A 27,450-nucleotide genomic window follows, 5' to 3' on the forward strand; every position below is an offset into this window, starting at 1 on the left:
CTTGCTTCTGAGTATTACTTCATTTATGAATTGTGTTCCCATAAGGAATCCTGATGCAATTTGCACTACAGTGAAAGCATACAACACCTTTAAAACAATTGCATCTATACACCGTTCTTAAAAAAAGGAAGATGTATAAACACAGTTTAATATGATAGCACATGTATAGCATCAGTTCAGCTCCAGCACAGCAGGGCTAGGGAACCTGTGACCTCTCTGGATGATGCGAACCACTGCTCCCCTCGTCCCCAATGGTTGGCTTGGCTGGCTGAGGCGGATGGTAGTTGTAGTCCAACAACATCTGGAAGACCAAAGGTCCCCCAGCCTTGCAATGCAGATAACAACTGGGATAAATATCTCGCATTTAGTAATCACGCAATTGGCTATAAACACTGGTTTTAACAATCGCAAAACAATAAATTCACAGCTGCAACAACTCCACTAACATTTATTTCTTGCTTTCCTTCTGCTTTCAATAGGCTAATTTCCTACTCATTTTCCAATTAGCCTGTATTCTTACAAGGCTACTCTCCTCCCGCCCCCGTGCTCAATACTGTCCAAGTGGCTGAGCATGTGAGAAGATGGAATATTTTATATCCTATATATGTTTTTGAACTTCCTATTGATATTTGCTCCACCAGAGAAGTGATCTTTCACAGCTGTTTGAAAATGCAAGTGTGCATTCCCTTCTTCTGCAAATCTTTGCTTGCTTTTAAAAATATATACCACATTTTTTCGTGTATTGGACACCCCCATGTATACGACACCCCCTATTTTTGGGAACTCCAAATTAAGAAAATATATATATATATATATATATTTGCTTTCGTAGATTTTCACGGGTACAGGAATGCAGGTTTTGGTGTCCTCGGGTGTCTTCCCGTGTAAAAGTTGGGGTGTCTAGGCGACGTTTCGACGAGGTCTCACTCGTCATCTTCAGGCTGGTGCTTTCGGCTTCTTGTTACTGGAACAGAGCAGGATCTCAGTGTTTGAGTTCCTATAAATACTCTTGAGGGGGTGTGGTGTATAGCCTCCAATGTTCTGGGCAGAGAGGAAGTTCCCAGGCCAGTGTGCCTTTTCTTCGCAATTGGTTTATAGCCAATTGCGTGATTACTAAATGCGAGATATTTATCCCAGTTGTTATCTGCATTGCAAGGCTGGGGGACCTTTGGTGGCACACAGAACGCCATCACCAATCAACCACACCAGACCCAAACCCAGACCCTCTCCACAGATAAATTACAGACACCATCCAGTAGCCAAACCATGGAGGCACCTCCGGATGCTGCACCCCCCTGCAATCCCTACACAGATCTGGCTGACACAAGCCACAAAACCACAGCTCGCCCCTATACACGAAGCCAAGCCAGAGCACAACTAAGTGCAGTACAGCCATCTTCTCAGAAAAACTCTTCACAAAGTTCAAGAGGTCAAGACACAAAGACTTTAGCAACTAATCCACACCTAATGACCCACCTAAGTGGTACTCAGGATATCACTCAAGAAATCACTCAGGATATCCCTCAAGTAATTAAGGAACAAAAGAAGAAAAGGCACACTGGCCTGGGAACTTCCTCTCTGCCCAGAACATTGGAGGCTATACACCACACCCCCTCAAGAGTATTTATAGGAACTCAAACACTGAGATCCTGCTCTGTTCCAGTAACAAGAAGCCGAAAGCACCAGCCTGAAGATGACGAGTGAGACCTCGTCGAAACGTCGCCTAGACACCCCAACTTTTACACGGGAAGACACCCGAGGACACCAAAACCTGCATATATATATATATATATATATATATATATATATATATATATATATATATATATATACATACACATATCTCCTTGTAGCACTACAGGGTCTTTTTTTCAGCTGCAAGATTCACAGCAGTTTGTTGCCTGTAATCACTTTCTTCAGTTTATGGCAAGGAATATTAAAAATTCAGCAATGCATTGTTAATACTTAAGCATTCTCTCAAAAGACCGTATAAAACTTCCTTGAGGACTAGCTTGGCTTGTTTTGTATTGGCTTGGCAATGCTGTCAAGTTCAGAACATTAAGTGGTGGGTGGTTTGTTTTTGGGTTCCCTTCGTTTCGTTTATGAAAGTTGGTGCCTTGGACCTAACAATCTAAATTTAAAAATGTGGCTCTTAACTATATTCAAAAGAGCATATTAAGAAACATTTGTTAAATTGCTTGTCGACGTTACACAAAGCACCTTCCTCCTCTTTTAGTTAGTTTGAATGTCTAAAAAACAAAAAAACCTAAGATGAAGGGCCCTGTTAATGAAGGGGAAAATGGTTGATTGTTTCAATGATGGGAGGGCACTTTAAATCTGGGATCGTCTTTTTATTCTTCTTTTTTCTTCAGAATTATGAACAAATCTTACAGCTGTAGAGCATAGAAATTAAACATAGTAGCAGCTGGGAACCCCGAGCTTATGACATGTTTTGCCAGATGTTCGTTTTTCTTTAGGTAGCATCCTAGTGTTAAATTGTGTGTACATGTGTGCGCAAGGGGTAATGGCTGTTGTTTCTTAAACCCATAAGAAAATGCTGTTCACATGGAGTATCTGGACTTTGATAACATCATTTTGATGGGAGATATGAACGGGATTGTATCAACTAACATGGATAAGTCGCAAGGTCAAAAGGTTACCAAAGATGGCAGACTACCTAAGACCTTTTTCGAAATGACAGACAATATGGACTGGATTGACATTTGGAGAACGAGAAACCCCTTGGGAAAGGAAGGAACATTCTTCTCTGAAGCCCACCTGACTTGGACAAGAATCGACCAAATATGGATTACTAGAGGTCTGGCACCTAAGGTTAGGAAAGTGGAAATCTGCCCAAAGACCTGCTCCGACCATAACGCTTTGAAAATGGATTTGACACTGCTCCCAACCGGCTCCTTTCGATGGAAGATGAATGACAACTTATTTAGAGATCAGGAGATTATCAAAAAGGCCCAAAAAGCTTTGAAGGACTATTTCGAAATAAATTTGAATACAACGGTGGAAAAAAGAACAATTTGGGACGCAAGTAAAGCTGTGATGAGAGGGTTCTTAATACAACAGAATGTCATTAAGAAAAGGAAACAAAATGAAAAGAAAGACAAAATTTTGGAGAAAATAAGAGAATTAGAGAAGAAGTTAAGAGCAAATCCGAAGTCACAGCCGATTCTGAGAGAAATTAAGCTTTATCAGGCACAATATTCCAAATTGATAAACCAGGAAATAGAATGGAAGATTAAGCTAATGAAACAAAAAACATTTGAATCGGCAAATAAATGTGGGAAACTGCTGGCTTGGCAGTTGAAGAAGAGACAAAAGTTGAATATAGTAACAAATTTAGAAATTGAAGGAAGAAATATTCAGAACCCTGTGGAAATCAGAAAATCCTTCCAGAAATATTTCAAGAAACTGTACACTCAAGGGCCGCAAAATGAAGTTGAGATTGAACAATTTCTGAAAAAACATAGTCTTAAAAAATTTACACAAGAAAATAGACTACTCCTGAATAGTCAAATAACACGACAAGAAATTGAACAAGCCATTCAGAACATGAAGCTGGGCAAATCTCCAGGACCAGATGGCCTGACCTCCAAGTATTATAAGACAATGAGTGACTATTTGATTCAACCTTTGATGGAGGTCAGCAATGAAATTTTGGAGGGAAAGAAGGCGCCGGAATCGTGGAAGGAAGCTTTTATCACGTTGATACCAAAATCAGAAACTGAAAAGACACAACTGAAGAACTACCGCCCCATCTCCCTTTTAAATGTGGATTACAAAATATTTGCTGATGTTTTAGCAAGCAGACTTAAAAGAGCTTTGAATGAGGTGATTCATAAGGACCAGGCAGGCTTTCTCCCAGGGAGACATATGTTTGCAAATACAAGGAACATTATAGACATTTTGGAACTTTTGCAAACAAATATAAACACTAAAGCAGTTTTGATTTTCATAGACGCGGAGAAGGCCTTTGACAACATTTCTTGGAAATTTATGAAGGGAAATTTAAAAGAAATGGGAGCGGGGCGGGGTTTTCAAAATGGGATTGACGCAATATATTCAGAGAAAAAAGCCAAATTGATAGTTAACAATGTGGTAACGGAAGAATTTAAAATTGAAAAAGGAACACGACAAGGCTGCCCGATTTCCCCTCTGTTATTTATTTCAGTCCTGGAGGTGCTCTTGAACTTGATTAGAGGTGACCGGCTGGTGCAGGGGATTGAGGTCGGAGCGAAACAATATAAACTTAAAGCTTTCGCAGATGACCTAGTTTTGACATTGCAGGAGCCAGAATCTAGTACGAAAAGAGTTTTACAACTGATACATGATTTTGGACAGGTCGCAGGATTTAAGCTAAATAAACAAAAAACGAAGGTGTTAGGGAAAAATATGACAGATGCAGAGTCAGAACGGTTTCAGAGAGAAACAGAATTATCACTGGTGAAAAAGGTAAAGTACCTAGGGGTTAATATAACAGCTAAGAATCTGAGTCTATTTAAGGATAATTATGAAAAATGCTGGTCTGAAATCAAGAGAGACTTGGAAAGTTGGGCAAAATTGAAACTTTGTTAGGCCGAATTGCTGCCATTAAGATGAATGTGTTGCCAAAGATGTTGTTTTTGTTTCAAACATTGCAAATTGTGGACAAAACGGAGTGCTTTCGGAGGTGGCAGAGAGATATCTCTAAATTTGTCTGGCAGGGCAAAAAGCCCCGAATTAAGTTTAAGATACTAACAGACGCAAAGGAAAGAGGGGGCTTTGCCCTGCCAGACTTAAGGCTGTATTATGAAGCCGCAGCTTTCTGCTGGCTGAAAGATTGGCTACTTCTTGAAGACACTGACGTGCTAGATTTGGAAGGTTTTAACAATGCTTTTGGGTGGCACGCATATTTGTGGTATGACAAAGTTAAGATAAATAAGGCCTTTAAGAACCATATTGTCAGAAAAGCAGTGTTTAATGTCTGGACAAAATACAAAGACTTATTAGAAAATAAAACTCCGAGGTGGCTCTCACCCTTGGAAGCTAAGGCTTGGAAAAGACCCAATATGGAAGCCTACTGGCCGAAATATTGGGAATTGTTAGAAAAAGATGGGGACAACTGGAAATTGCAGAGTATGGAGAAAATGAAGGATAAAGTGCGAGACTGGTTACATTACGCTCAGATTAAGGAAATTTTTAAAAGTGATAAAAAGCTAGGATTCCAGGTGGAGAAATCAAAGTTGGATACAGAGCTGTTAGAACCTAAGACTAAGGTACTTTCAAGAATGTATAATTTGCTGCTGAAATGGAATACGCAAGACGAAATGGTTAAGTCGGCTATGATAAAATGGGCACAGGACATTGGGCATAACATTATGTTTGAGGACTGGGAAAGGTTGTGGACCACTGGGTTGAATTTCACTGCATGTAATGCTTTGAAAGAAAATGTAATGAAAATGATATACAGATGGTACATGACCCCAGTTAAACTTGCCAAAATATACCATTCGTCGGATAACAAATGTTGGAAATGTAAAGAAAATGAAGGAACATTCTTTCACCTCTGGTGGACTTGCCCTAAAGTGAAGGCCTTCTGGGAAATGATATATAACGAGTTGAAAAAGGTGTTTAAGTATACCTTTACCAAGAAACCAGAGGCCTTTCTTCTGGGCATTGTAGACCAGAAGGTGCTAAAGAAAGATAGAACATTTTTCATGTATGCAACAACAGCAGCAAGGATACTACTTGCTAAGAACTGGAAAACTCAAGATCTACCCACACTGGAAGAATGGCAGATGCAACTGATGGACTATATGCAACTGGCGGAGATGACTGGCAGAATCCGAGACCTGGGAGAAGAAAGGATTGAAGAAGATTGGAAGAAATTCAAGACCTACCTGCAGAAATATTGTGATTTAGTGGAATGTTAAGAAGGATGCTTGGTTATAAATAATTGGCCATCATTAAAATAGATTAAGAATTGATATTTAAGCATGTGGTCATAGATTTGGAAATAAGATGATAATTTGCTTGACAAAAATTATTAAAGATGCAAATGGGAGCGGGAGGCGTGAGGAAGCTCAAGAATATTATGAAACTTTGTTAAAACAAAGCAATAATGTTCATTATTATTGTATTTTCTTATTAAAAAACCTTAATAAATATTTATAAAAAAGAAAATGCTGTTCACAGGCATGGCTGTGCGAGGAAATTTGGTTTTGCCCTGCTAAAAGCAAAGACTCCCTGCTGTCCTAAAATTAGGTGCTGCTCATAAAGAACACTGGAAATAAAATTAGATATTAAGTTAGAAAACTTCTCTTGCTCTCGAGCAGTGATAATATTATGAATAGCAGTTGCTCTCTTTTTTTGAAGTCTTTACTTAGATGTCTCCAATCTCCTCCTTGTGATGTTGCAAAAGCTGCACAGTTTAAAACCCTGCTGTGCAAATATAGATCCTGTAAAAGTTTTCTCTCCCTTTGTGTACTGTCATGGTCGAATTAAACGTGATCCCTTTCATTCCAGCAGTTTCCCAGCCTCTTGAAAACCTCCCTTGCAGTGCTTTTTGAGACATGCAGAAAGGAAGGCATTTTTCCTCCCCACCACCTGTTTTTACAGCTCAGAAGTGTTCGGGTCTGGCTTCTTGCCACAAACTGGGGTGCTTTCTTGCAGGTCCTATCACCCCTGATTATTCGCCATGGTGGCTGAGCCTGATTGGAACTGGGATCCAAGAGCTGGAGTCTCCATTCCAGTTTCAGCGCTGTGGACCAGATCCTTATTTAGGATCAGTTTCACAGACCAAAGTTGGCAGGCCCACTCGCCCGTCAATCACATGGCACCACATGATTGAAGGGTGTGTTTTCCAGCCCACCTGTGCAAATCCATCGTCTGAAGTTCTAACTAGGGGACCATACTGCAAGGGACATTGTCAGCCCCATGTTCTGCGCTTTAGCTGGCCCAAGTAGGACCAATTCAGCCAGCTAGTCCTGGGGATTATCTAATGCTTATTTCCTCTAAATTGATTTTTGATTTTTGAATTTTATTGTTATTCATGTTTTTATACTGTGTTTTGTGCTGCTTTTACAATTAGGTGTTTTGGATTTGTTGTTGGCCGCCCTGAGCCCAGATTTTGAACCGGGAAGGGCGGGGTATAAATAAAAAATTATTATTTAGAAAGCTGTATGATGCCAGGTATAGGGCAGCTGGGCGTGGCTTGCCCAAAGTTGCTGGCATGCAGGCCAGAGGTTCCTCACCCCTAATTAATACTAAAATTGGAATGAAACAGAGATCCTGTGCAAGCATGACCTGCAAATCTGTAAAGCACGTTTGGGAAAGGGCTTTAGCTCAGTGGCAGAATATGTGCTTTGAATACACAGGATTCTGCATTATACTGACTCAGACCATTGGTCCATCTATCTCAGTACTGTCTGCACTGACTGGCAGCAGCTGCCCAAGGTGAGATTTTCCTAGCCCTGACTGAAGATTCCAGAGATTAAGCCTGGGGCTTAATGCATGTAAAGCAGATGCTGACCCACAGAGCGATGGCGCAGATCCAGGTTCAGTCCTTGCCATCTCCAGGAAAGAACCTCTTTGGAGACACTGCAGAACTGCTACCAGTCCGGCTAGACAATACCAGGCTTGATGGACCAGTGACCTGACTAGGTATAAGGCAGCTTTCACTATTCTTGTGACTTTGTACTTCTAAGATACATTAAGATTTCGTTCTTCCCAATTGTTGTATTAGTAAAGATGACACCATTTTGGTGGTGAGCCATCTCCTAAGCATGAACGAGTTTCCTTCCTGTCGTGCGTCACCATCTGTTGAATAAAATAGCATTTGAACAAAAGCTATATTTGTATTGGACTAGTGCAGTTCAATCCCCCCCCCCTTGTGAACAGACATTACTTTACACAGAATTTTAAGTGTCTGCATTTCCTGCTATTGTACTGGCACATTTATAAATTCTAGATGCTTTCTGACAAATCATCTCTGAGACTGCTTATATGCAGGCACAGAAATGAGTTATCCCATAGATCAAGCTAAGCCTTTCAATTCATTATTGCGACACTTAATCCTAGGTTTCTCTCCTTAGTCAGCTGAAGTCACATATGTGTGTTATTAGTGTCAGGTTCTACATTTAACGGATGAGCAAGGTCACCAATTTCCCCTGTTGTATGTCATTTTAGGCTTGATTAAGATGTTCTCTCATCACCTTCTTTCCTGTCTTTGACATACAGCAGTCAACCCTGGAAGTTTTTAGGAGCCATAGTTTCCAAGTTTGGTTGTAGAGGAAACTATGATGCAAAGTTGACTTGTTCAACCACATAACCACAGTTTCCTGGTTTGTCTATACAGTAAAGTATGGTTGTTGTTGTTGTTTAGTCGTTTAGTCGTGTCCGACTCTTCGTGACCCCATGGAGCAAGTAGAGAGGGAGGGAGAGACATCACAAGGCCAGCATGGACACAAGTCTTGTATATTTCTCATTTTAAGCTGAGATAGCATGTTGTAATGTTTCTCCCCTGCCACGTTTAAATCCCACCCTCTTCCAAGGAGGGCAACATATATTGAATAAGATTTATCCCCTGCTATTCTCACAGTAACCCTTAAACATGACTAAGGAGAGCCTCATAATTGAACAGGCATATGAACCCAGTTCTCACAAGGTCCAGTGTTGCAAACTATGTACATTACACCGTAATGATTTTTGTGTGGGTAACACACCACCTGGCCGACAGATACCGTATTTTTTGGCCCATAGGGTGCACCGGCCCATAGGGTGCACCTAGTTTTTTTGGGGGAAATAAAGGGAAAAAAATTATTCCCCCCCCCCAGGCGCGGGGCTGGGGCGGGGGAAGCCCGAGCTTCCCCCGACCCCAGCCCCCAGAACAGGCAGCTCTCCGCAATCCGTGGGAGAGCTGCGCGACTCCCACGGCTTGCGGATAGCTTCCTGAAGCCCCTTCATTTTTGGAGGGGAAAAAGTGCGTCCTATAGGGTGAAAAATACGGTAATATAGTTAAAGAAGGCTGATCGCCGACGAATTGATGCATTTGAATTATGGTGCTGGAGGAGACTCTTGAGAGTCTCATGGACTGCAAGAAGAACAAATCTATCCATTCTTAAGGAAATCAGCCCTGAGTGCTGACTGGAAGGACAGACCCTGAAGCTGAGGCTCCAATACTTTGACCACCTCATGAGAAGAGAAGACTCCCTGGAGAAGACCCTGATGTTGGGAAAGATGGAGGGCACAAGGAGAAGGGGATGACAGAGGACAAGATGGTTGGACAGTGTTCTCGAAGCTACCAGCATGAGTTTGACCAAACTGCGGGAGGCAGTGGAAGACAGGAGTGCCTGGTGTTCTCTGGTCCATGGGGTCACAAAGAGTCGGACACGACTAAACAACAACAATTAATGATATTGTGTAACAGTGATGATCTGGTTTTTACCTTGAGAAAAGGCATGGTGTTCTTGTAGATCTGGTTAGCTAGTTGAGTCTATAATCCCATGCATGTGTTTCATGCAAATCATTCTTTTTCATATTGGTCAGTAGATGTATAATTTGATAGAATTTCAATTAGTTGTGTGCTTTACACTATAGATTCACCTCTTCTAGAGATAACGAGAATTTTTCTTTTCTTATTTGTTTCTTTTATGAGGGTTCAACGAGCCCCAAATAGAATTGCAGGTTGACATTTGGCTTGTTAGAGATGGTGCGATGATCCCTTTGCCAGTTATTATAAAACCTGGCATTTCGAGTCAAAATTCCAGCTTATCTCTTTGGACTATGGAATGTACCTGAGTCTACACTACAACTTGGCATGGCATTGCCTTTGATCTCATGGTCCAGGTGACTGCTATGTCTGGACATGCAATGGCTCTCTTTAATTTTGCTCTGAACACTTATGCTTCAACAGGAAAAAGACAAAATACTGCTATTTCGCACCCTAGCAACTTTTGTGTTGACATCTGCGCTGGTCTTCAAACTTATTTTTAACTGTTCAGTGTGTTTTAGCAAAGCACAGATTTACTAATTTTATCTGTTTGTTCATTAGAAAAGCAGAAACAAAGGCTTAAACTTAGAGAATGGGCATTGCTGTCAGTAGGCTTTAGTAAAAGTATGTTGTACAGTATTAAGGATCAAAGGTAAGTTGGCAGTATGTGGCAAAGCATGCAATTTTGTCAATATTTGGCGAATTAGATCAAAGAAGATAAATCTTGCCATGGGTGGACATGCATTGAAATTGTATGTTTTTGCTGGATAGAAGTCTTGATGGCTTTTGGAATCTATCCAGTGGAATATGTGCAATCAGCACTTCAGGTACTCAGTCTCAGTTGCCATTCCTTAACCACTATTGAACTGCAGCTTAGAATCTGGCAGACAATTTCTATATATTCTCAGGACAGTATACTATTTAACTCCCCGTCGTTAAAAAAAGAAGCCGTCTTTTACACATTTTGGATTTTTGTTTCTAGGAAGAGAGTAGCAGAAATGAAAGTAACTCTCTTAATTGATCTTAGTACGTATGGTGATTCCCCACCTTGTGGAAATATTGCATGCCTTGCCATGATGCCGCATTTAGCCCCCCCCTTTTTTTTTGGTAAAAAGGTGATAGTCTGTAATCTGGAAAGAATCTACATACCCTGGAGCTGAGAACAGAATTGGCAAGCCAATCCTAGCTTTCCTTTAAAACTAAAATAAAGAAAATATTTTTCATTTGAGTAAAAACTTGCTCAGTTCCTCTACCCCTGTTTGCTTCCTTGTTGGGGGTTCTGTGTAATTAACTACTTTAAAAAGTTCTTTCAAGGGCACGATGAAATGTCTAGCCAAAGTGGGTAACCACCATTTTCAGTTGGAGAGTTAACTATGTGCTTTACACTGTCCTATTGATATCAATAGACCTCCAAGTACTCCAAGTTGAATTGCGGTTTAGCACATTATTTAACTTACGAAGCAGAAGAGATATTCTTATGAGGAAATTACCATACGGGTTATTTTTACACATACTGACATTCTCTGTACTCTTAAGAACCGAAGCTCACAGATTAACAACAGCAAATTCATCTTTTATCACCAAATGTACACATGGGAAGCTGCAGCCAATATCAGTTCATTGACAACTGTGTAATACATAGGTTTATCCATAGTGTTGACACATTCATCCTTTTATATTACAAAATATATTACGGGCCTTGCTTGATATTTGTTTCCTCATTGCTTTATGACCTCCTTCGTTTTCAGAAAAGCTCAAAGCAAAGAATAATAAGCACCACAGTTGTGGCACTCTCTTCTAGTTAACATTTGCATGGCGTCTTCTGTCCTGGCATTCAAGAAACTTTTAAAACTTACCCTTTTTACAGAGAGTTGAGGGCTGCAGTTCTTTGACTCCTTGGGACAGCATTCCAGGGGCCGTAGGATGCATCAGATCTCCCCCTCTGACGTCACGTATGCTGATGGCCTAAAATAAAAAGCCAAGGAAACCAGCTCTGTAAAACTTGCTGGTTTGGTTGCTTAGACACACTCCCTCCCATAGGTGACTGTGTACAAGTCTTGTGCCGCACACAGGTCTAGACAGACGGATTATTACTAGCGAAGTCTAGAAATAGGATATTTCCGCATCTTTCACCTAAACGGAGGCAAATGAAACACACACTGAAATCAATTGTACCTGATCCTTCAGACTTCCAGTTATCTTGAAGCTTCTTATAAGGCTTTTCCTTCACATTCTTGATTCCATATGGCCCTGATTCACTACTTTCTGAATAACCTTCTGAATAAGGTAAAGGTAAAGGGACCCCTGACCATTAGGTCCAGTCGTGGCCGACTCTGGGGTTGTGACACTCATCTCGCTTTATTGGCTGAGGGAGCTGGCATACAGCTTCCAGGTCATGTGGCCTGCATGACTAAGCCGCTTCTGGCGAACCAGAGCAGCACACGGAAATGTCGTTTACCTTTCCGCCGGAACGATACCTATTTATCTACTTGCACTTTGGTGTGCTTTCGAACTGCTAGGTTGGCAGGAGCAGGGGCTGAGCAACGGGAGCTCACCCCGTTGCAGGGATTCGAACTGCCGACCTTCTGATCGGCAAGTCCTAGGCTCTGTGGTTTAACTCACAGCGCCACTCGCGTCCCATGGAACCTTCTGAATACACCCATCCTAATCCTAAATGCATTTACAGTGGTGCCTCGCAAGACGAAATTAATTCATTCCGTGAATTTTTTTGTCTAGCGAATTTTTCGTCTTGCGAAGCACGAAATCCCATAGGAATGCATTGAAAATCAATTAATGCGTTCCTATGGTCAGAAAAAGTCCAAACAAAGCCAAATTTGGTACAACAAGAGTTTATTAAGTGCTCTTTAAAGTCACACATACTGTAAAGAGTATTTCAAAATTCAAACCCAGAATTTTTTTTAAAAAAACAGCAGAGTGGCCCAATGGTCACAGAAAATCATAAAAATGCAGGAAAAAAACACAAGCTTCCAGATTCTTGCAAACCCCTCCCCAACTGTTCCCCCAGCCACCCAGCACACAGAAATTCAAACCCAGAATTTTTTTAAAAAAACAGCAGAGTGGCCCAATGGTCACAGAAAAGCTTCAAAAATCACCAAAGTCTTTAAAAACCTCAAAAAAGGCTACTATGTACACTGCGTTCTATGAGTTGCTCCTCAAAGTCAAGTCGCAACTGTATTAATGGTGTTAAGAAAAAGAAACAAACTTGCAAGACGTTTTTGTCTTGCGAAGCAAGCCCATAGGGAAATTTGTCTTGCGAAGCAGCTCAAAAAACGGAAACCCCTTTCGTCTAGCGAGTTTTTCGTCTTGCGAGGCATTCGTCTTGCGGGGCACCACTGTATTTGGAAGTAAATCCTATTCATTTTTACTGAAACATGTTTCTAGGAATCTACGTAGGACTGAATGCATCTGTAGAGAAGCTACACTTGTGGATTTTAGTTCTCTGGTGTAGTCCGAACATAACAGGGACTACAATTTAGGGTCTAGATAGAAGCTAGTAGGTTGATTGCGTACATCTTATCATGTGATTTCTTCTTCCCATCTTCCAGTGTTACATGTGACTATTTAAACCTAGCCTAGCTATGATCATATACACTGATTGAGACTTTATTCTTAATACAGGTAAATGGGGACATCTGGAATTTTGATGTGGGTTGAGGAACGGTGTGCATGATTTGGTGATCCCAAACCTTGGCTTCATTGCTATATTCAAACTGGACATCCCTGTGTTTTCTCAAATCGGTAAACTGTGAAAATCAAAAGGATTAAATTGTTGGTGGAAAGCATCTTTCTTGCCCAGGCTTTGGCTGTATTCAGACATAATGTTAAGCCATTGTTTAGAAAATTGAGAATGAGCCTAGTTTCTTTTTTCTGGGCATGCACGTTTCCCCATTTTAGGTAAACCACAGTTTAGCATGTTCTTTGAGCTCAAGTTGTGGTGAATATTAGCTATAGTAAGTGGAGACAAGCCAGTTTTATAAACTGTGGAACTAAGTTAGTTTAACACTAGTTATGATGAACCACAGTTTATCTGGGCTCAGGCTATGGTTTTGATTAACCAGAACTGTCCAAACTCTTCTCTGAGGCCACAGCAGAAAAAGGAAGGGGGAATCTGAAAGCCTGAGAGCGGCAAGACTTGTTTACTAAAGTTAATGTTTCATCCAAACCAACGTTTGGAAACAGTGGGAAATATTTGCACGCTCGTTTCAAAATTAAAGGTCTAACAATTGAAAACACACACAGTCCCTACCATTGTTTTCTAAGTGCCTTTACTTAAAAATGAAAATTTGAAATGAAAGCAGAATTAAGGATGAACAAGCTCTGTTTTTGATGTATTGCAGATTTTTAATTTTAAAAACATTTTCTCAATTACAGGTCTACATTTAACATAGGTTAATATTTTACATATTTAACAAAGGGAAAAATGGTACTGATCTAGCGCACACATACTCAGCCTTCATATTCCTCTGCAAATAGTTTAAAAATGTAATTTAGCCTTTTGGAAATGTGTGTGTGTATGTGTGAATATCATATGAAAGTATATTAATTGTCTCCATTCTCCAACTGGATCCTGCTTGTGTGAGGAAGAAGCTGAAGGCCTTTACCACACATTTTAGCTTCTGTTGTTAACTTAATTATTAACACTGCAAATTAAATTCCAGTTTGAGGGAAGACTTGGCCAGTGAGAGAACTGATTTTATTGTCACCACCCTGAAACAATGAAATTAGCACCATTTCTTCACAGACATGTTGTTGCACTTAAAACCCAGTAAACATGTCATAAATAAGAGGACAGCATGCCACCCCCATCTTTTGAAAAGCATGCCACTGATCAGTGGGTTGAGTGCTGGGACTGGAGGCAGGAAAGGTCCAAAATGTTGCTTAGACATGCCAGTTTTAGAAATCATAGCTTTGAGAGGGAAGTAGGGGTCATCTAAAAATTCTCAGCACCCTTAACAAACCACGGTTCCCAGAGCTATTGGGCGGGTGGGAGAGAAAGTGGTATAATACAGTGGTACCTCGGGATGCGAACGGGATCCGTTCTGGAGCCCCGTTCGCATCCCAAAGCGAACGTAACCCGCGTGCGCGGATCGCATTTCGGCGCTTCCGCGCATGCATGTGACATCATTTTGAGCGTCTGCACATGCGCGCGTGGTGAAACCCAGAAGTAACACGCTCCATTACTTCCAGGTTGCCACGGAGCGCAGTAGTGTCACTGTTTTCCAAGCACCTTCCACAAGTTCCACCCACCTGCCCATGAGAACATTGGTTTCCTGTTGAAGTGACTGCCCACCGATTCCTATGCTTCTACAGTGGAACTTTGGTTCTCAAACGGATTAGTTGACGAACAAGTCGGCTCCCGAATGCCAAAACTCCAGAAGTAATTGTTACAGTTTTCAAATGTTTTTTGGAAGCCGAACGTCAGATGCAGCTTCCGCTTGAGTGCAGGAAGCTCCTGCAGCCAATCAGAAGCCGCGCCTTGGTTTTCGAACTTTTCGGGAGTCGAACAGACTTCTGGAACGGATAGAGTTCGAGAACCAAGGTACCAGTGTACCTGGGTTAGATTTGATTACCACAAACGTATGCACCCTGCACATATACTTTACATTTTAAACAAGTATCTACTGTGAATAAAACAAAATTGGCTTCATAGGGTTTCTTTGAGGGGAGGGAAAGACTGTTATCTCTGGGCAGTAGGAAACGGCGCTTACAGCGGAATTGAAATGGGAATCCTGACCAGGGTTTGGACTAGAATTGGATGGAGCACAAGGGCGGATTGTAGTGAGGTCAATTCAGATCCAAGCTGGGCTGGAATGAGAATAGAAGCAGAGAGGGGAAGCTGCTGGACCTGAAAGAGAGTTGGGTTGAACGGGCAGATATAACGGGCAAGGACACCAAGGTACACAAGAGTCAGGGTGTTGCTGCGGTGAAAACATAGGCCTGAACTGTGAGCATATATAATAACTAGGTCAGATCAGGAGGCAGCAGTGGACTGTCTAGGATGCTGACTGGAACTAAGCGTAGAGCTGGGAGAAAACTAAAGCAGCGAGAGGGACTAAGAAGCTGCCAAAAATTGCAATGGTTAAAAACAGCAGCAGCCATGTAGGAAAAGGCAATATCCTATATTTCTGACATGTTCGGGAATGAATACTTGAGGGAAGCTGTCATTTTTAACAGATGGGGAAGGCCGTTTGATCGGCACACTCTCACAATAGGAACTTGTTTAAAGCAGAGGTGGAGAATCTTTGGTTTTCTAATGCTGTCGGGCTAAAACTCCCATCAGCTTCAGCTGGCAAGAACAGTAGTCAGGGATTATGGGAGCTGTAGTCCAATGATGTCAGGAGGCGCAATAGGTTCTCCAGCCCTGATTTAAAGTATTTTTAACCTGCTTTTTGGGTGGAAAAGGTTCCCAGAGCGGCTTAATGTGACATAAATAACAAGTGAGGCGAGACATTCCCTGCCTTCGGGCTTATAATCTTAAGAGATGTGGCGCAAAAGGAAAAAAGGATGAGAGGGAAAGAGGAAAGCAGCACACTCTGGCAGGGTTTTGGTAATGACCTCCTTAAATGGAAGCCATCCTGGTCTAAACAGTGCTTGTGTCACAGTCGAGCAAGCCTCCCTGTGCTGCAGCCAGATGAAATGGTTTCTGCTAGGTGGCAGTTGAAGGAGCCTGAGGGGTTTGGACCTTCAGCAAAGCCTAGGGAGCAGGCCTGCTTCCCATCACTGCAGTATTGTCTGCATTCTGACAGACAGCAGCTCACAAGACTCTTAGCAAAGGTCCGTCCCTCCCACTTTCTTCTTGAACCTTTTAACAGGCTAGGCCGATGACCGGAGACGACAGGGACAGAAGCTGAGACCTCCTGCGAGCAAAACGTGTCCTCTACCACGGGGTTGCAGTTTATCCCTCAATATTGAGAGCAAACCCCCCACTTCTTTTGCTAGATCTCTCATGTCAAGGCGGCAGACCTGCCCAAGCCTATTTCAAAAAAGAGAGAGACATGTTTGTCTTAAAAACATGCCAGGAATGAATAGAACGACTCTCTTCCTTGCTTCCCAATTGTGCAGCCTTGAGATGCTCCTGGTTCAAGCTCCTGCCCATTCTACCACCAGTAGCAAATCGCCTTTATTCGGTGCATTGTTCACCAATGTTGAGTAATGCAAATATGAGCTTCTCCCTTAAAGTGCTTGGTTTTTTTTCTCTCCCTCCAGTTCAGTATCAGATGGAGATGATGAGGAGCCTCCGCCACGTCAACATCGACCATCTTCACGTCGGCTGGTACCAGTCCACCTACTATGGTTCCTTTGTCACCCGTGCCCTCCTGGACTCCCAGTTCAGCTACCAGCACGCCATTGAGGAATCTGTCGTTCTCATTTACGGTCAGTGTGCCGCTTCCTGTATTATTTTACATGCGCGCACCAATATTATTACGGCTATTTTTGCCTCCCCCCACCTCCTCGCCTGCAAGAGCGGCCCTGGCAGGCCTTCTCCAAGTAAATACCAACCCTGTGTCTGCAGCAGCCTCAGCAGCAGCGAAGTCTAGACAGGGTTTCCTTCTCTCTGTTTATTTTTCTTGCTATCAGAGCCCTGATGTGTACGTTTTGGAATGCTGGGGTAGCTGCTTCATTTTTATCCCTCCGCCTCTCCCCTCCGTCGTGGAAGCGGCTGGTGGAACTCGACCAGATGTCTTAACAAACCCTGCTTGCTAGAGCGTCTGGCTCCGTACGTGACTGACCAATCATCCTGCAGCTTGCCAAGTATTCCCCCCCCCTTTCTTCCCCTCCTTTTTATGCATCTGACAGAAGCGTACAAAACCTGGCCTGTTCCGTAGCACAAAGATTTTTTTCTTTTCTGCCGGGTTTTTTTTTTTTAATGGCGTTTCCTCAAGCTCTCCAGACCAGATGTTCTGCGCTGTATCAGAACCGTAGGCAATTTAACAGCTTTATAGCCTTCCCCTCCCCAAACACTCACAGTTTTGCCATATCTGGCAGGCTCGCATATAGTTTCCAGCTGAGAAGCGAATGTAACGTCCTGAGTATCTGTCAGAAAAAATACTAATGAATACGATCAATCTTATGAGCTGCCCCAAAATTGTTTCAGTATGTTAACAATTGGATTACAGTAAAGAACAAGTTGTTAAAGTATACTTATACTGGCTGGAAACTTTGCATCATCAGATCTTGATGAATTTTCCACTTGTTTCAGTCTATTTTGGTTTTCGTTTTATCACTGATTGCTAAAGGTTTTACTATGTTCCGTTTCAGACAACACAAATGTTAACTCCCCCCCCCAAAAAAGTGAGTTTACTATTTGGCAAGCCTGCCTCGGCTGCTATCTTGCTGCAGATGTTAAGCTCCTTGTCCAGAGATTAAATAGGGTTTTATTTTATTCATACAGTTTTTCCACTCTTTGCGATAGCATGTCAGCATGAAAACTATGTACACATTTTTTTAAAAATTGAATGCAACTGGAAACAGTTACCTAAATAAATATTTTCCTAATAGAATACCAGGAGCTTGCCAGACCAGGTGCAGGTCTGAGGCCAGGACCCAGGAGGTCTATTCCATTGTCACTGTAAAGTAAGTCTAGTTTTTACAGAGGCAGTAAACTGGTACCTGGCTTGTACCACTTCAAACTGCAGTAGGAGTCTCTCACAGTTAAGAGTTCCTCCCATGCAATTTTCCCCAGCTCACATGTCGGAAATTAGATGTCAGGGATAAATGTTCTGGCCCAGGTTTCTCCCTGACAGTGCTAAGTTTCTACATGCATGGACTAGTTTATGACGGAAAAGCATTTGGTCATGTAGCACACTTGACACACACCTTGTCTGAACTGGCCCAGGCTAAGACACAGCTTTATCACCTGGTAGGCCATACATTCAGTAATCTTGGGCTGAATGCCATGTAGGAGCCATTCCAAGGAAGAAGTCTCTTATCTAGAGAAAGAGTATAAATTGTGGGAGGAAATCGTAAATATCGATGGATTGATATGGTGCTTTTGGCATTGGTGTTTGTTTGTTTTTTTAAAAACTCAAAACTGTTGTGGCATTTTAGTAACAGCATGTGAGGCATATGGAAGAGGCAGAAGTTATGCAAACCACAGAAGTCTTTGCTTTCTGGCCACTGGGGAAGAAAAGATCCTATTCCTCTATCACCAAGAAACCATAAGATGCTGCCTTACACAGTGACAGGCTATGTGTGCATCTAGCCCGGTCTAATCAACCTCTCACCATACACACCTGTCTTTCCCATCCTCTGCTACCTGTTCTTTTTAGCTGGAGATGACTTGGGCCAAACCTGGGCCCATCTGGGTGCAAAACAGATGCAATGCCACCAAGCATTGCCCATGCAGTTGACAGGCCTGTCTTTGCAACTCTAAAGACTGGAATCCCCGCAGTATAGTCTCTGTGCACCTCGTAACAGCATTGCAGCGTAGTCTTAGCTACAGCTGTATGGAGGTGCAGAACGTGGTACTGGGTGCAGAACTTGGCATTCTGAGCCCAGGACACTGAGCCCAGTAACATTTCCCAGCAGCAGATTTCTCCTGTCCAGCCACCATGAGAGGTTAAGGCTTAGAGCTGATCCTGCCCCAATTGTGCACCAATTCCACTATTAAGATTCTTCCCTGAAGGAAGTCTACAGGAAGTCTTCTTTTTTCATCATCCTCTTAATCTGGATTTTTATTTCATTTTATTTTGCTGAATACCTTATTAAAGGGTTGCGGATTTTGCAACTGTTCATTTGGAGGGATCTGTTTCCACTGTTAAATGTTTTTATTGATTGGTCTGCTGCTTTGAGTCTTTGGAAAAGACTTTGCATGGTATGTTTGTATGCAGTTTGCATTACAATGTTCCTCAAAGTTGACTTTAAAAAAAAAATCCTCTTTAGCAAAACTTTAGAAACATGTCTAAAAATGAAATGAAACCTGCCCAGGGGAAAGTGCTCAGATAAAAGTGCTGTTGATGAATATTCGGTATCTTTTGTGCTTTTCTCCTGTTCTTTCTCAGATCCTATAAAAACTGCCCACGGATACCTTTCCTTAAAAGCGTACAGGCTGACACCTAAATTGATGGAGGTTTGCAAAGAGAAGGATTTCTCTCCAGAAGCGTAAGTGTGAGGGGATGTTTTCGAATGTGGGTGGCAGAAAAAGGGAGCGAAGAGATGAAATCCCCCACAGCAAAGCCCTGTAGCAGCCTCGGATGATCCATGTACTCTCCCAGTAGTCGAGGCCTCCGCAGGTGAATAGGGTTAAAGAATGCAGCATTTACTTTGCCGCAGAAAGATGTGCTGCACTCTGTCATTCCAAACAGAAGAGGAGTGTTAAAGGCAAACGAAATTGAGCAGGGAAGAGAGGAAATGAGATGCTCAGGGTTCTGAGCCCGAGTGCTGAGTTATGAAATCTTTGTGGCAGCAGTGTCTGCTCTTGTAACTGTTCCAACTTAAAAGATCATGAACTGGTCTACGTAGGTCCTTCTCCAGGCAATTAGTCTTGAGCGTTCCCTCTGTATCTCCAGTTCTGGAAATACTGAGTATATGCTCCTATTATTTCATATACTGATATCTTCTTTATCCAGTCATTAGGATGATATGGCTGTTTTCCATTTTGGACCAGAATGGTTCCATGACTGCAAATAGCCCCACATCACGTATCTTTTAAATAGCAACAATTTACCAGCGATTTCCAGATGTGGAGCCTCATTTGCCCTACTAAACACAAAGCATTTTAGCGGTGTGATTAGGAACTTAATGACAATTAGGACTAGGGAATCAGGCTCATTTTAGAGCCCCACTTCAGTAAATCTGTTTGATTAGAAATGGGTTCTTCTGTTGTATTTTCTGTACGTGTGGCTGGTGCATGTGTGAGAGAGTGATTATTAGATGCTTTTGGATTATTAATGAATCTGAATTGAATACTAGCCCAGTGCCTGAAATGGATGCAGAGCTTTTTCTGAATGGCTCAAACCCCAATGAATCATCCCATGTCGTAGTCCTTCAGCCATCTCTGCAGAAAGCCAAGGGCAGTGTGTTTTTGATGATTGCCTTTTGTTATTCAGGTAGAAAAAGGGGCCCGATGTTGGGGTCTATAACATGGGTGCAGAATCAGTGATGTTGGGTTCCAGCTCCCATCTGGAGGATCTTAAGCCTCAAGACAGAGTGGGAGAAGGTTTAAGTTGGGACATTCTGCCAGATCTCAACCACTCGAAAGCTATTGAGATTTCATATGGTGCAGTGGTTAGAGTGTTGGATCAGGACCAGATGTCATATCCTCACAGCTATGAGCCTCACTGGGTGACCTTAGGCTAGTCACTCTCAGGCTTGTTGTGAGGTTAAAAATGGAGAGGGGAAAAACAATGGACATGACCTCCTTGGGGGAAAGGTGGGATATAAATGCAATAAATAAATAAAAATAATATAATATAAATAAATGTAAAAAATATATTGGACAGAAAGGGTAAAAGATTGCCTTGTTCTCAGGCGAGAGATTTTATTCTATCTCAGCATTCTCGCTCACAACCCCCTGCTCAAACAGCTGTCCTCTATGCTGCAGGTCAACCCATTTTGAGAACTTGAAACAGATTTCCTCACTTTAAAGAAAAACGTTGAAAAATAAACTATTAGAATATATTTGTAAATATGCTTTCCAAAGCATTTCCTCGTTGAGAGATGGTGTTTTAATGGGCATTACAGAACATGTTCTTCTTATGATAGTGCTTTCTATTATGTGTTAGATTAAGAAGAAAGCTGCATTTTCTTCGTTGTTATTAACTTGTTCAAAACATCCAAAGGGATCTTTCTTTCTCTCAAAAGGAAACCCAATTACTATTCTGCCACATTTTTTTTTCCATCTTCAAATACACACTGATGGTTTTTGCAGTCTCTAAAAGGATGGAACCAACACTTCATTCTCCAATTTGTGAAACAAATATTTACACAGCACTCTGCCCACCTCCAAACCCAACAGATTGTCCTTTTCTTTCCTAGTCTCAAGAATTATTTGAGTTAAAAAATAAATAGAAAAGTTGGGGAGATAATATAAGCAAAATGGCAAAGAATGGGGGAAAATAATCATTTTATTCTTTACCTTAAAATTTTGCAAAAGAAACCACCACCCTCCTAGAAAACATTTTCAGATATTGGCTAATCTTATTTTAGTTCATTCCAGTTGTGAGCCATTTCCTGTGAAGCATTCTGAGCGATTTAACAATAAGAACGTATGTAAAACCAGTTCATATATAAAAACAAATATACAGGTACAGTGGTGCCCTGCAAGACGAATGTCTCGCAAGACGAAAAACCCGCAAGACGAAAGGGTTTTTCGGTTTTTGCGACGCTTCGCTAGACAATTTTCCCTATGGGCTTGCATCGCAAGACGAAAGCCCATAGGGAAATCTCGGGGACCTTTTTTTAAATGCTGGCGGTGGGGAGCAAAGCCTTTTCCCCCCCTCCGGACTTCAGAAGAGGTCCAGGAAGGCCGGCGGGGGCGAAAGGCTTTGCTCCCCACCGCCAGCATTTTAAAAGCAGTCCGGGATAGCAGGGAAGCGCTTCCCGCTATCCCGGACGGCTTTTGAAGGCAGGCAGGGGGGGCAGCGCTGCCTTTTCCGCTCTCCCGGAAAGGCAGGCAGGGGGGAGCAAAGACTTTTGCCCCCCGCCCACCTTCGGAAGAGGTCCAGGACCTCTTCCCAAGGCGGGCGGGGGGCAAAAGTCTTTGCCCCCCCTGCCTGCCTAACCGGGGGCTTTTAAATCGCCCTGGGACTGTCCGGGGCGATTTAAAAGCCCCTGGACGGCTTTTGAAGCGTCCCCCCGCCGCCCGGCATCGGAACGATGTCCCGAAGCTGGGCGGCGGGGCGGGAAAGCCTCCCCCCGCCGCCCGGCTTTGGGGCAGGAACGCCTCCCCCCCCGCCCGGCTTCGGGGCATCGTCCCGATGCCGGGCGGCGGGGCGAGAAAGCCTCCCCCCGCCGCCCGGCATCGGAACGATGTCCCGAAGCCGGGCGGTGGGGCGGGAAAGCCTTCCCCCGCCGCCCGGCTTCGGGGCAGGAACGCCTTCCCCCGCCGCCCGGCTTCGGAACGATGTCCCGAAGCCCGGCGGCGGGGCCGCGAAGCCTGGGCGCGCTGGCAACTCTCCGCAAGGAGCGCTCCCGCTGCTTGCGGAGAGGTCCGCGAAGCCTGTCCTGGACCTCTTCTGAAGGCAGGCGGGGGGCAAAAGTCTTTGTCCCCCCTGCCTGCCTTCCCAGGGGCTTTTAAATCGCCCCGGACAGCGGAGAAGTCCTCCGCTGTCCCGGGCGATTTAAAAATGCCGCCCGCCAGAAGAGGTCGGGGGAAGGCGGTTTCCATAGGAACGCATTAATTGATTTTCAATGCATTCCTATGGAAAACCGTGCATCGCAAGACGAAAAACTCGCAAGACGAAGAGACTTGCAGAACAAATTAATTTCGTCTTGCGAGGCACCACTGTACATGCTAGGATAAAAATCTCCACTTTGAAGGTCTTATGGAAAAAGAAAGGTGTTCAATAGGCTGCCAAAAGACAACAGAGATGGTGCCTCTCTGGTTTGCAATTGGGTAGACTTCCAAGTAGATTCCACCACCCATAGGTGCCAACTCCCTGGGGCCCTGGGTACACAAGCACACACAAAATTCCCTATGAAGGGGTTGGGCATCCACAAATTTCAGTGCCAGAGCCATGCACACTGCATGGCACCCACGGACCCGGGCACCCACGGTCTCAGGGCCAAGCTGGCACTCCTTCCACCACCTGTTCCTTGGCCATAATACCTTGACTACAGTAGTCAATATTGTCAATGCATTGTACTCTAGGTGGGGGTCCCTTTGTGGTTGGTCCAGAAACTGCGGCTATTGCAGAAAGCTGCAGCTCAATTACTGACAGGGTTAGATCCTGGCAGTACCTCACACCCCATGCTCCGAGATGTGCACTGGATGTTAATTTGCTACCAGACCAAGTTCATAAATTGCCACGTAAAGCCAGATCTGGATCGGTTTACCTGAAGGATCGCTTTTCCCGTGTGAGTTCTGCTTGATCACTTTGATCTTTTACAAGTGGCACATAATGTTCATTCACTAACCACGAGCTGTTGGTCTTTTGGTGTGGCAGAATCTGTGCTTTAGAACTCTCCACCTATTGATATTAGACAGGCACCCTTGCTATATGATTTTTTAGGCACCTGCTAGAAACTTTTTCCAATCCAGCACCTTTACCCAGATTTTACTGGATCTTATTATAGCGCCTTGACTTTAAGCATATAAAACTTCAACATCAGGTTGTTGTGCAATTTAACAAAGACAATAAGTGAAAATGAACAAAAGCAAGAGCAGACCTGCCCAGATAAAATCTGAATTCAAATTGGAGGTCTAAATAGCCCGGAGAAGGTAGTGTTTTCTTCTTGAACCATAAAAGGCAACAAACTTGATACCAGGCAAACCTCTCTGGGAAAGTGTTCCAAAGCTGCGGTGCCACCACTGAGAAGGTCCTGTTGCAGAGGATTTTGGGGCATATCCTCTTTAGTTTGTACAGAATACTGCCCAGACCTGCTAAAGACTATGGCCCTAGAACAGCCCCAATACACTCCGGCAACTGCATACAGTTGGAAATGATCAGTATTGGGCCAGAGCCATTTATTCCACCATTACTGATTTCCTCATTAAGGGACCTCTAGTGAGCTTAAAAGGTACTCTTGCTTTGAAAGCTACTGCTGTACTGTACAGTATTTAGAATCCAAGCCAATTTGCTTCTCTCTGTTTCCCGCAAGTATTTCACAAGCTCCCAGAATAATTTTTTAAAAAGGGTTTTCCACACGCTTTCCCAAGTTTGCTATAAAAGTTTGACTGTTTGCTGAATTGGAAGGGTAAAAAGAAAAAAAGCTGCGACTCTCCCTAGTCACCTGCGGAGTATTTTTCCTCGATCCAGGTGAACCCATCAAAAATGCACAAGTACTCCAAGTTTGTTATGGGGACCTCTCTCTCTGCAGGTTGAAAAAAGCAAACATCGCCTTTGAAAACATGTTTGAAGAGGTGCCGATCATTATCAAGAATTCCTACCTCATCAACGTTCTTCTTTGGGAGCTGGAAAAGAAGACGGGAGTGGCAGATAGACACGAGCTGCTCAGTCTCGCAAGCAAGTAAGTGCTCCTTTGAAAGGAAAAGGCAGTGAGCCATTTCCAAGCCTCTTTGCTCTTTTTGTTGAACAGCATCTTGTATACTTCAGGATCCATGTGCCTTGTCACTTAACCCGGAGGTATGGGAAGGAGAGGTTGGGGAAAGGTGGGAAAGGAAAGCCTAACCCATTAATATTTTTTGTATACAGTCATACCTTGGAAGTCGAACGGAATCCGTTCTGGAAGTCCATTCAACTTCCAAAACATTCGGAAGCTGCCCCGTACGTTCAGGTTCCAAAGACCGTTTGCAAACCGGAACAATCACTTCAAGGTTTGTGGCATTCGGGAGCCAAAACGTATGAGTGCCAAGGCGGTTTGGCTTCTAAAGTACGACTGTGTATTTATTGTTTTGGAAGAAAAGTACAAAACAAAGACCGTCCAGTTGCAATTTGAGAAAGCAAATGAGAAACCAAACTCCCCATCCCAACACACACACACCCTGACCAGCTTACATACTGAATATTATTTAATAGTTTGATAGGCATCACACTTCGTATTTCCTGGTGCAGAATAGCCTTGTTTGTAGTTTTGTGGCACAGGGTTCATAGCAAAACTACCCACCCCTGTCCCTAAGCACTCTCTTCCGAAAAAAGATTCCCCCATGTACAGTGGTGCCCCGCAAGACGAAAAAACCGCAAGACGAAGAGACTCGCGGAATGGATTAATTTCGTCTTGCGAGGCACCACTGTATCTCTTTCCTTCTCAATATATCTCCCCCTTCAGGCGGATATTAATTATTTCAGTGTCTCTACCCCACCCACTCCAGTAACACAGGCTGACCAAAATGCTTTTATTTATCCCTGGCATGTGTGGGGAGCTGCTCCTTAGTTTTTCATGCCCCACTAGTTGAGTTAGCAGCATGCACTATATTGATGCATAGCCAGGGTTTAGTTGTGCAACCCCTTCCTTCAGAGGAGAAGAAGAAATTTTCACTTTATGCTAGAAACAACTTCCTAATTCAGGACGACCTTTCAATGAGCCCCCTTGGTTTTTATTAGGAATGGGATTCAGGAATATTTTACAGTGAGGCCTTTACAAAACTGGTGGTGTGCACAAGGCTTAGCTTGACATACATGCACACCCAATACAGTGGCACCTCGGGTTAAGTACTTAATTCATTCTGGAAGTCCGTTCTTAACCTGAAACACCACTTTAGCTAATGGGGCCTCCTCCTGCTGCCGTGTCGCTGGAGCACAATTTCTGTTCTTATCCTGAAGCAAAGTTCTTAACCTGAAGCACTATTTCTGGGTTAGCGGAGTCTGTAACCTGAAGCGTATGTAACATGAAGCGTATGTAACCTGAGGTACCACTGTAATGCTTAAGTACCAATATGTCCTCTTCCTCTTGCCCCCCCCATCTACTCTGGAGCAGAATGGGGGGGCATGGCAGGTGCGAGAGGAAGGATAAGTTGTGTTGTGTTGCAAATGGAAGTCTATTCTACTTGCGGACAGACACTTGTTATCATTGTGCCTTAGTTGAATCAGGTTAAAACCCTGCCCACAAGCCTACCTTCTTTTCTTTTTTTAAAAAAGGCAATTTGGGATGGGGAAAGAGGTACAATAAGAAAAGAACACTAAATGTGGAATACTGCTACATATTCTTGAGTCCTGGGAATGTTTTGCTGTTTGTTTGAGGCCCTCTCTTAGGGAGATGAACTGTTACTAGAAAATCAGTTGTTGGCTTAAGCAAGCAATGTCACAGATTCTCAGGTGGTTGAGCAGGAAATTGGTTTTTAAAGGGAAATATCCTGTGAATAGGAGACAATGCGGAGCAGCCTTAGCTTCCTTCTCGAGGCATACCTGGTTCTGTTTTGAATCCCAGTTAATTTAGTTTAATTTTAGCTTTTCACTCTCCTTTTACTAAGTGGCTGGAGCCCCTTTATTGGATCACAGTATTCATGAAATATGATTTAATTAAATCCCTTACAGTTAAAGAATAAAAAGCATGAAATAAATAAACCCGTGTGCAGTGGGAGGGGGAAGAGAACAGTTAGGAAACCAAGCATTTAAAATATGGTACAGCAGCAACAAAAAAACCATACTTTCTCAGCATGGGACAATTGATATTATAAGGCTGCTGTGATTGGGGGCAGGTTGTGAGTTCAGCCAATCTAGGAGCAAGAATCTGGCGGTGTCACTTTCTTTGTTTTCTCTGTGTGTGTGTGTGTGTAAGTGTAAGTCAGACTAAATTCCAACGTGGGAACTTGATCCTGCCTTGGGCTACATGAAATAATGTATTTGAGCATAATAAGAGTGTAATTGGAGAGCAGACATAGGAGAGATAGGATATCGGTGAGCTGTGTAACAAAGCCAGGAACATAGGAAGTTGTCTTATACCGAACCAGATCATTGGCCCCCTTAGCTCAATATGGTCTATGCTGTCTACCCTGACTGGTAGCAGCTCTCCAAGATTTCAGATGGGATCTCTCCATCCTACCGGAAGATGCCATTTAGCTGTGGCCTTGAAGTAACCACTGACCATTTAGGGCAGTGTTGGCCAAACTTGGGCCTCCAGCTGTTTTTGGACTACAACTCCCATCATCCCTAGCTAACAGGACCCGTGGTCAGGGATGATGGGAATTGTAGTCCCAAAACAGCTGGAGACCCAAGTCTGGCCAACACTGACTTAGGGTTTCTGATGACCTCTGGGCTTGACAGAGGTGGCGCACGGTGTTAATTTGATGGTGCTCAGGGTGCATTGAGAGAAATGCATCAAGCCCAGTTGCTCGTACTCAACTATTTCTTATTTAGAGCATGAGCTAAATTTAGAGCAGAGCTGTT

General features: G+C 43.1%; 1 protein-coding gene across 1 annotated transcript in view; it reads left to right on the top strand.

Annotated features, from left to right (window-relative positions):
• Window positions 1–27,450, top strand: part of EIF3H (eukaryotic translation initiation factor 3 subunit H) — an 82,099-nt gene that overhangs the window by 48,403 nt on the left and 6,246 nt on the right. Inside the window, exons 3-5 of the mRNA XM_081918914.1 lie at window positions 16,712–16,879; window positions 19,507–19,606; window positions 24,485–24,634. Of these exons, the coding sequence (XP_081775040.1) occupies window positions 16,712–16,879; window positions 19,507–19,606; window positions 24,485–24,634 (418 nt within the window). The remainder of the gene's footprint in view (window positions 1–16,711; window positions 16,880–19,506; window positions 19,607–24,484; window positions 24,635–27,450) is intronic.

Source organism: Podarcis melisellensis, assembly GCF_964234715.1.
Source record: "Podarcis melisellensis genome assembly, chromosome: 7".
In the NCBI taxonomy this organism is placed as follows: Eukaryota; Metazoa; Chordata; class Lepidosauria; order Squamata; family Lacertidae; genus Podarcis; species Podarcis melisellensis.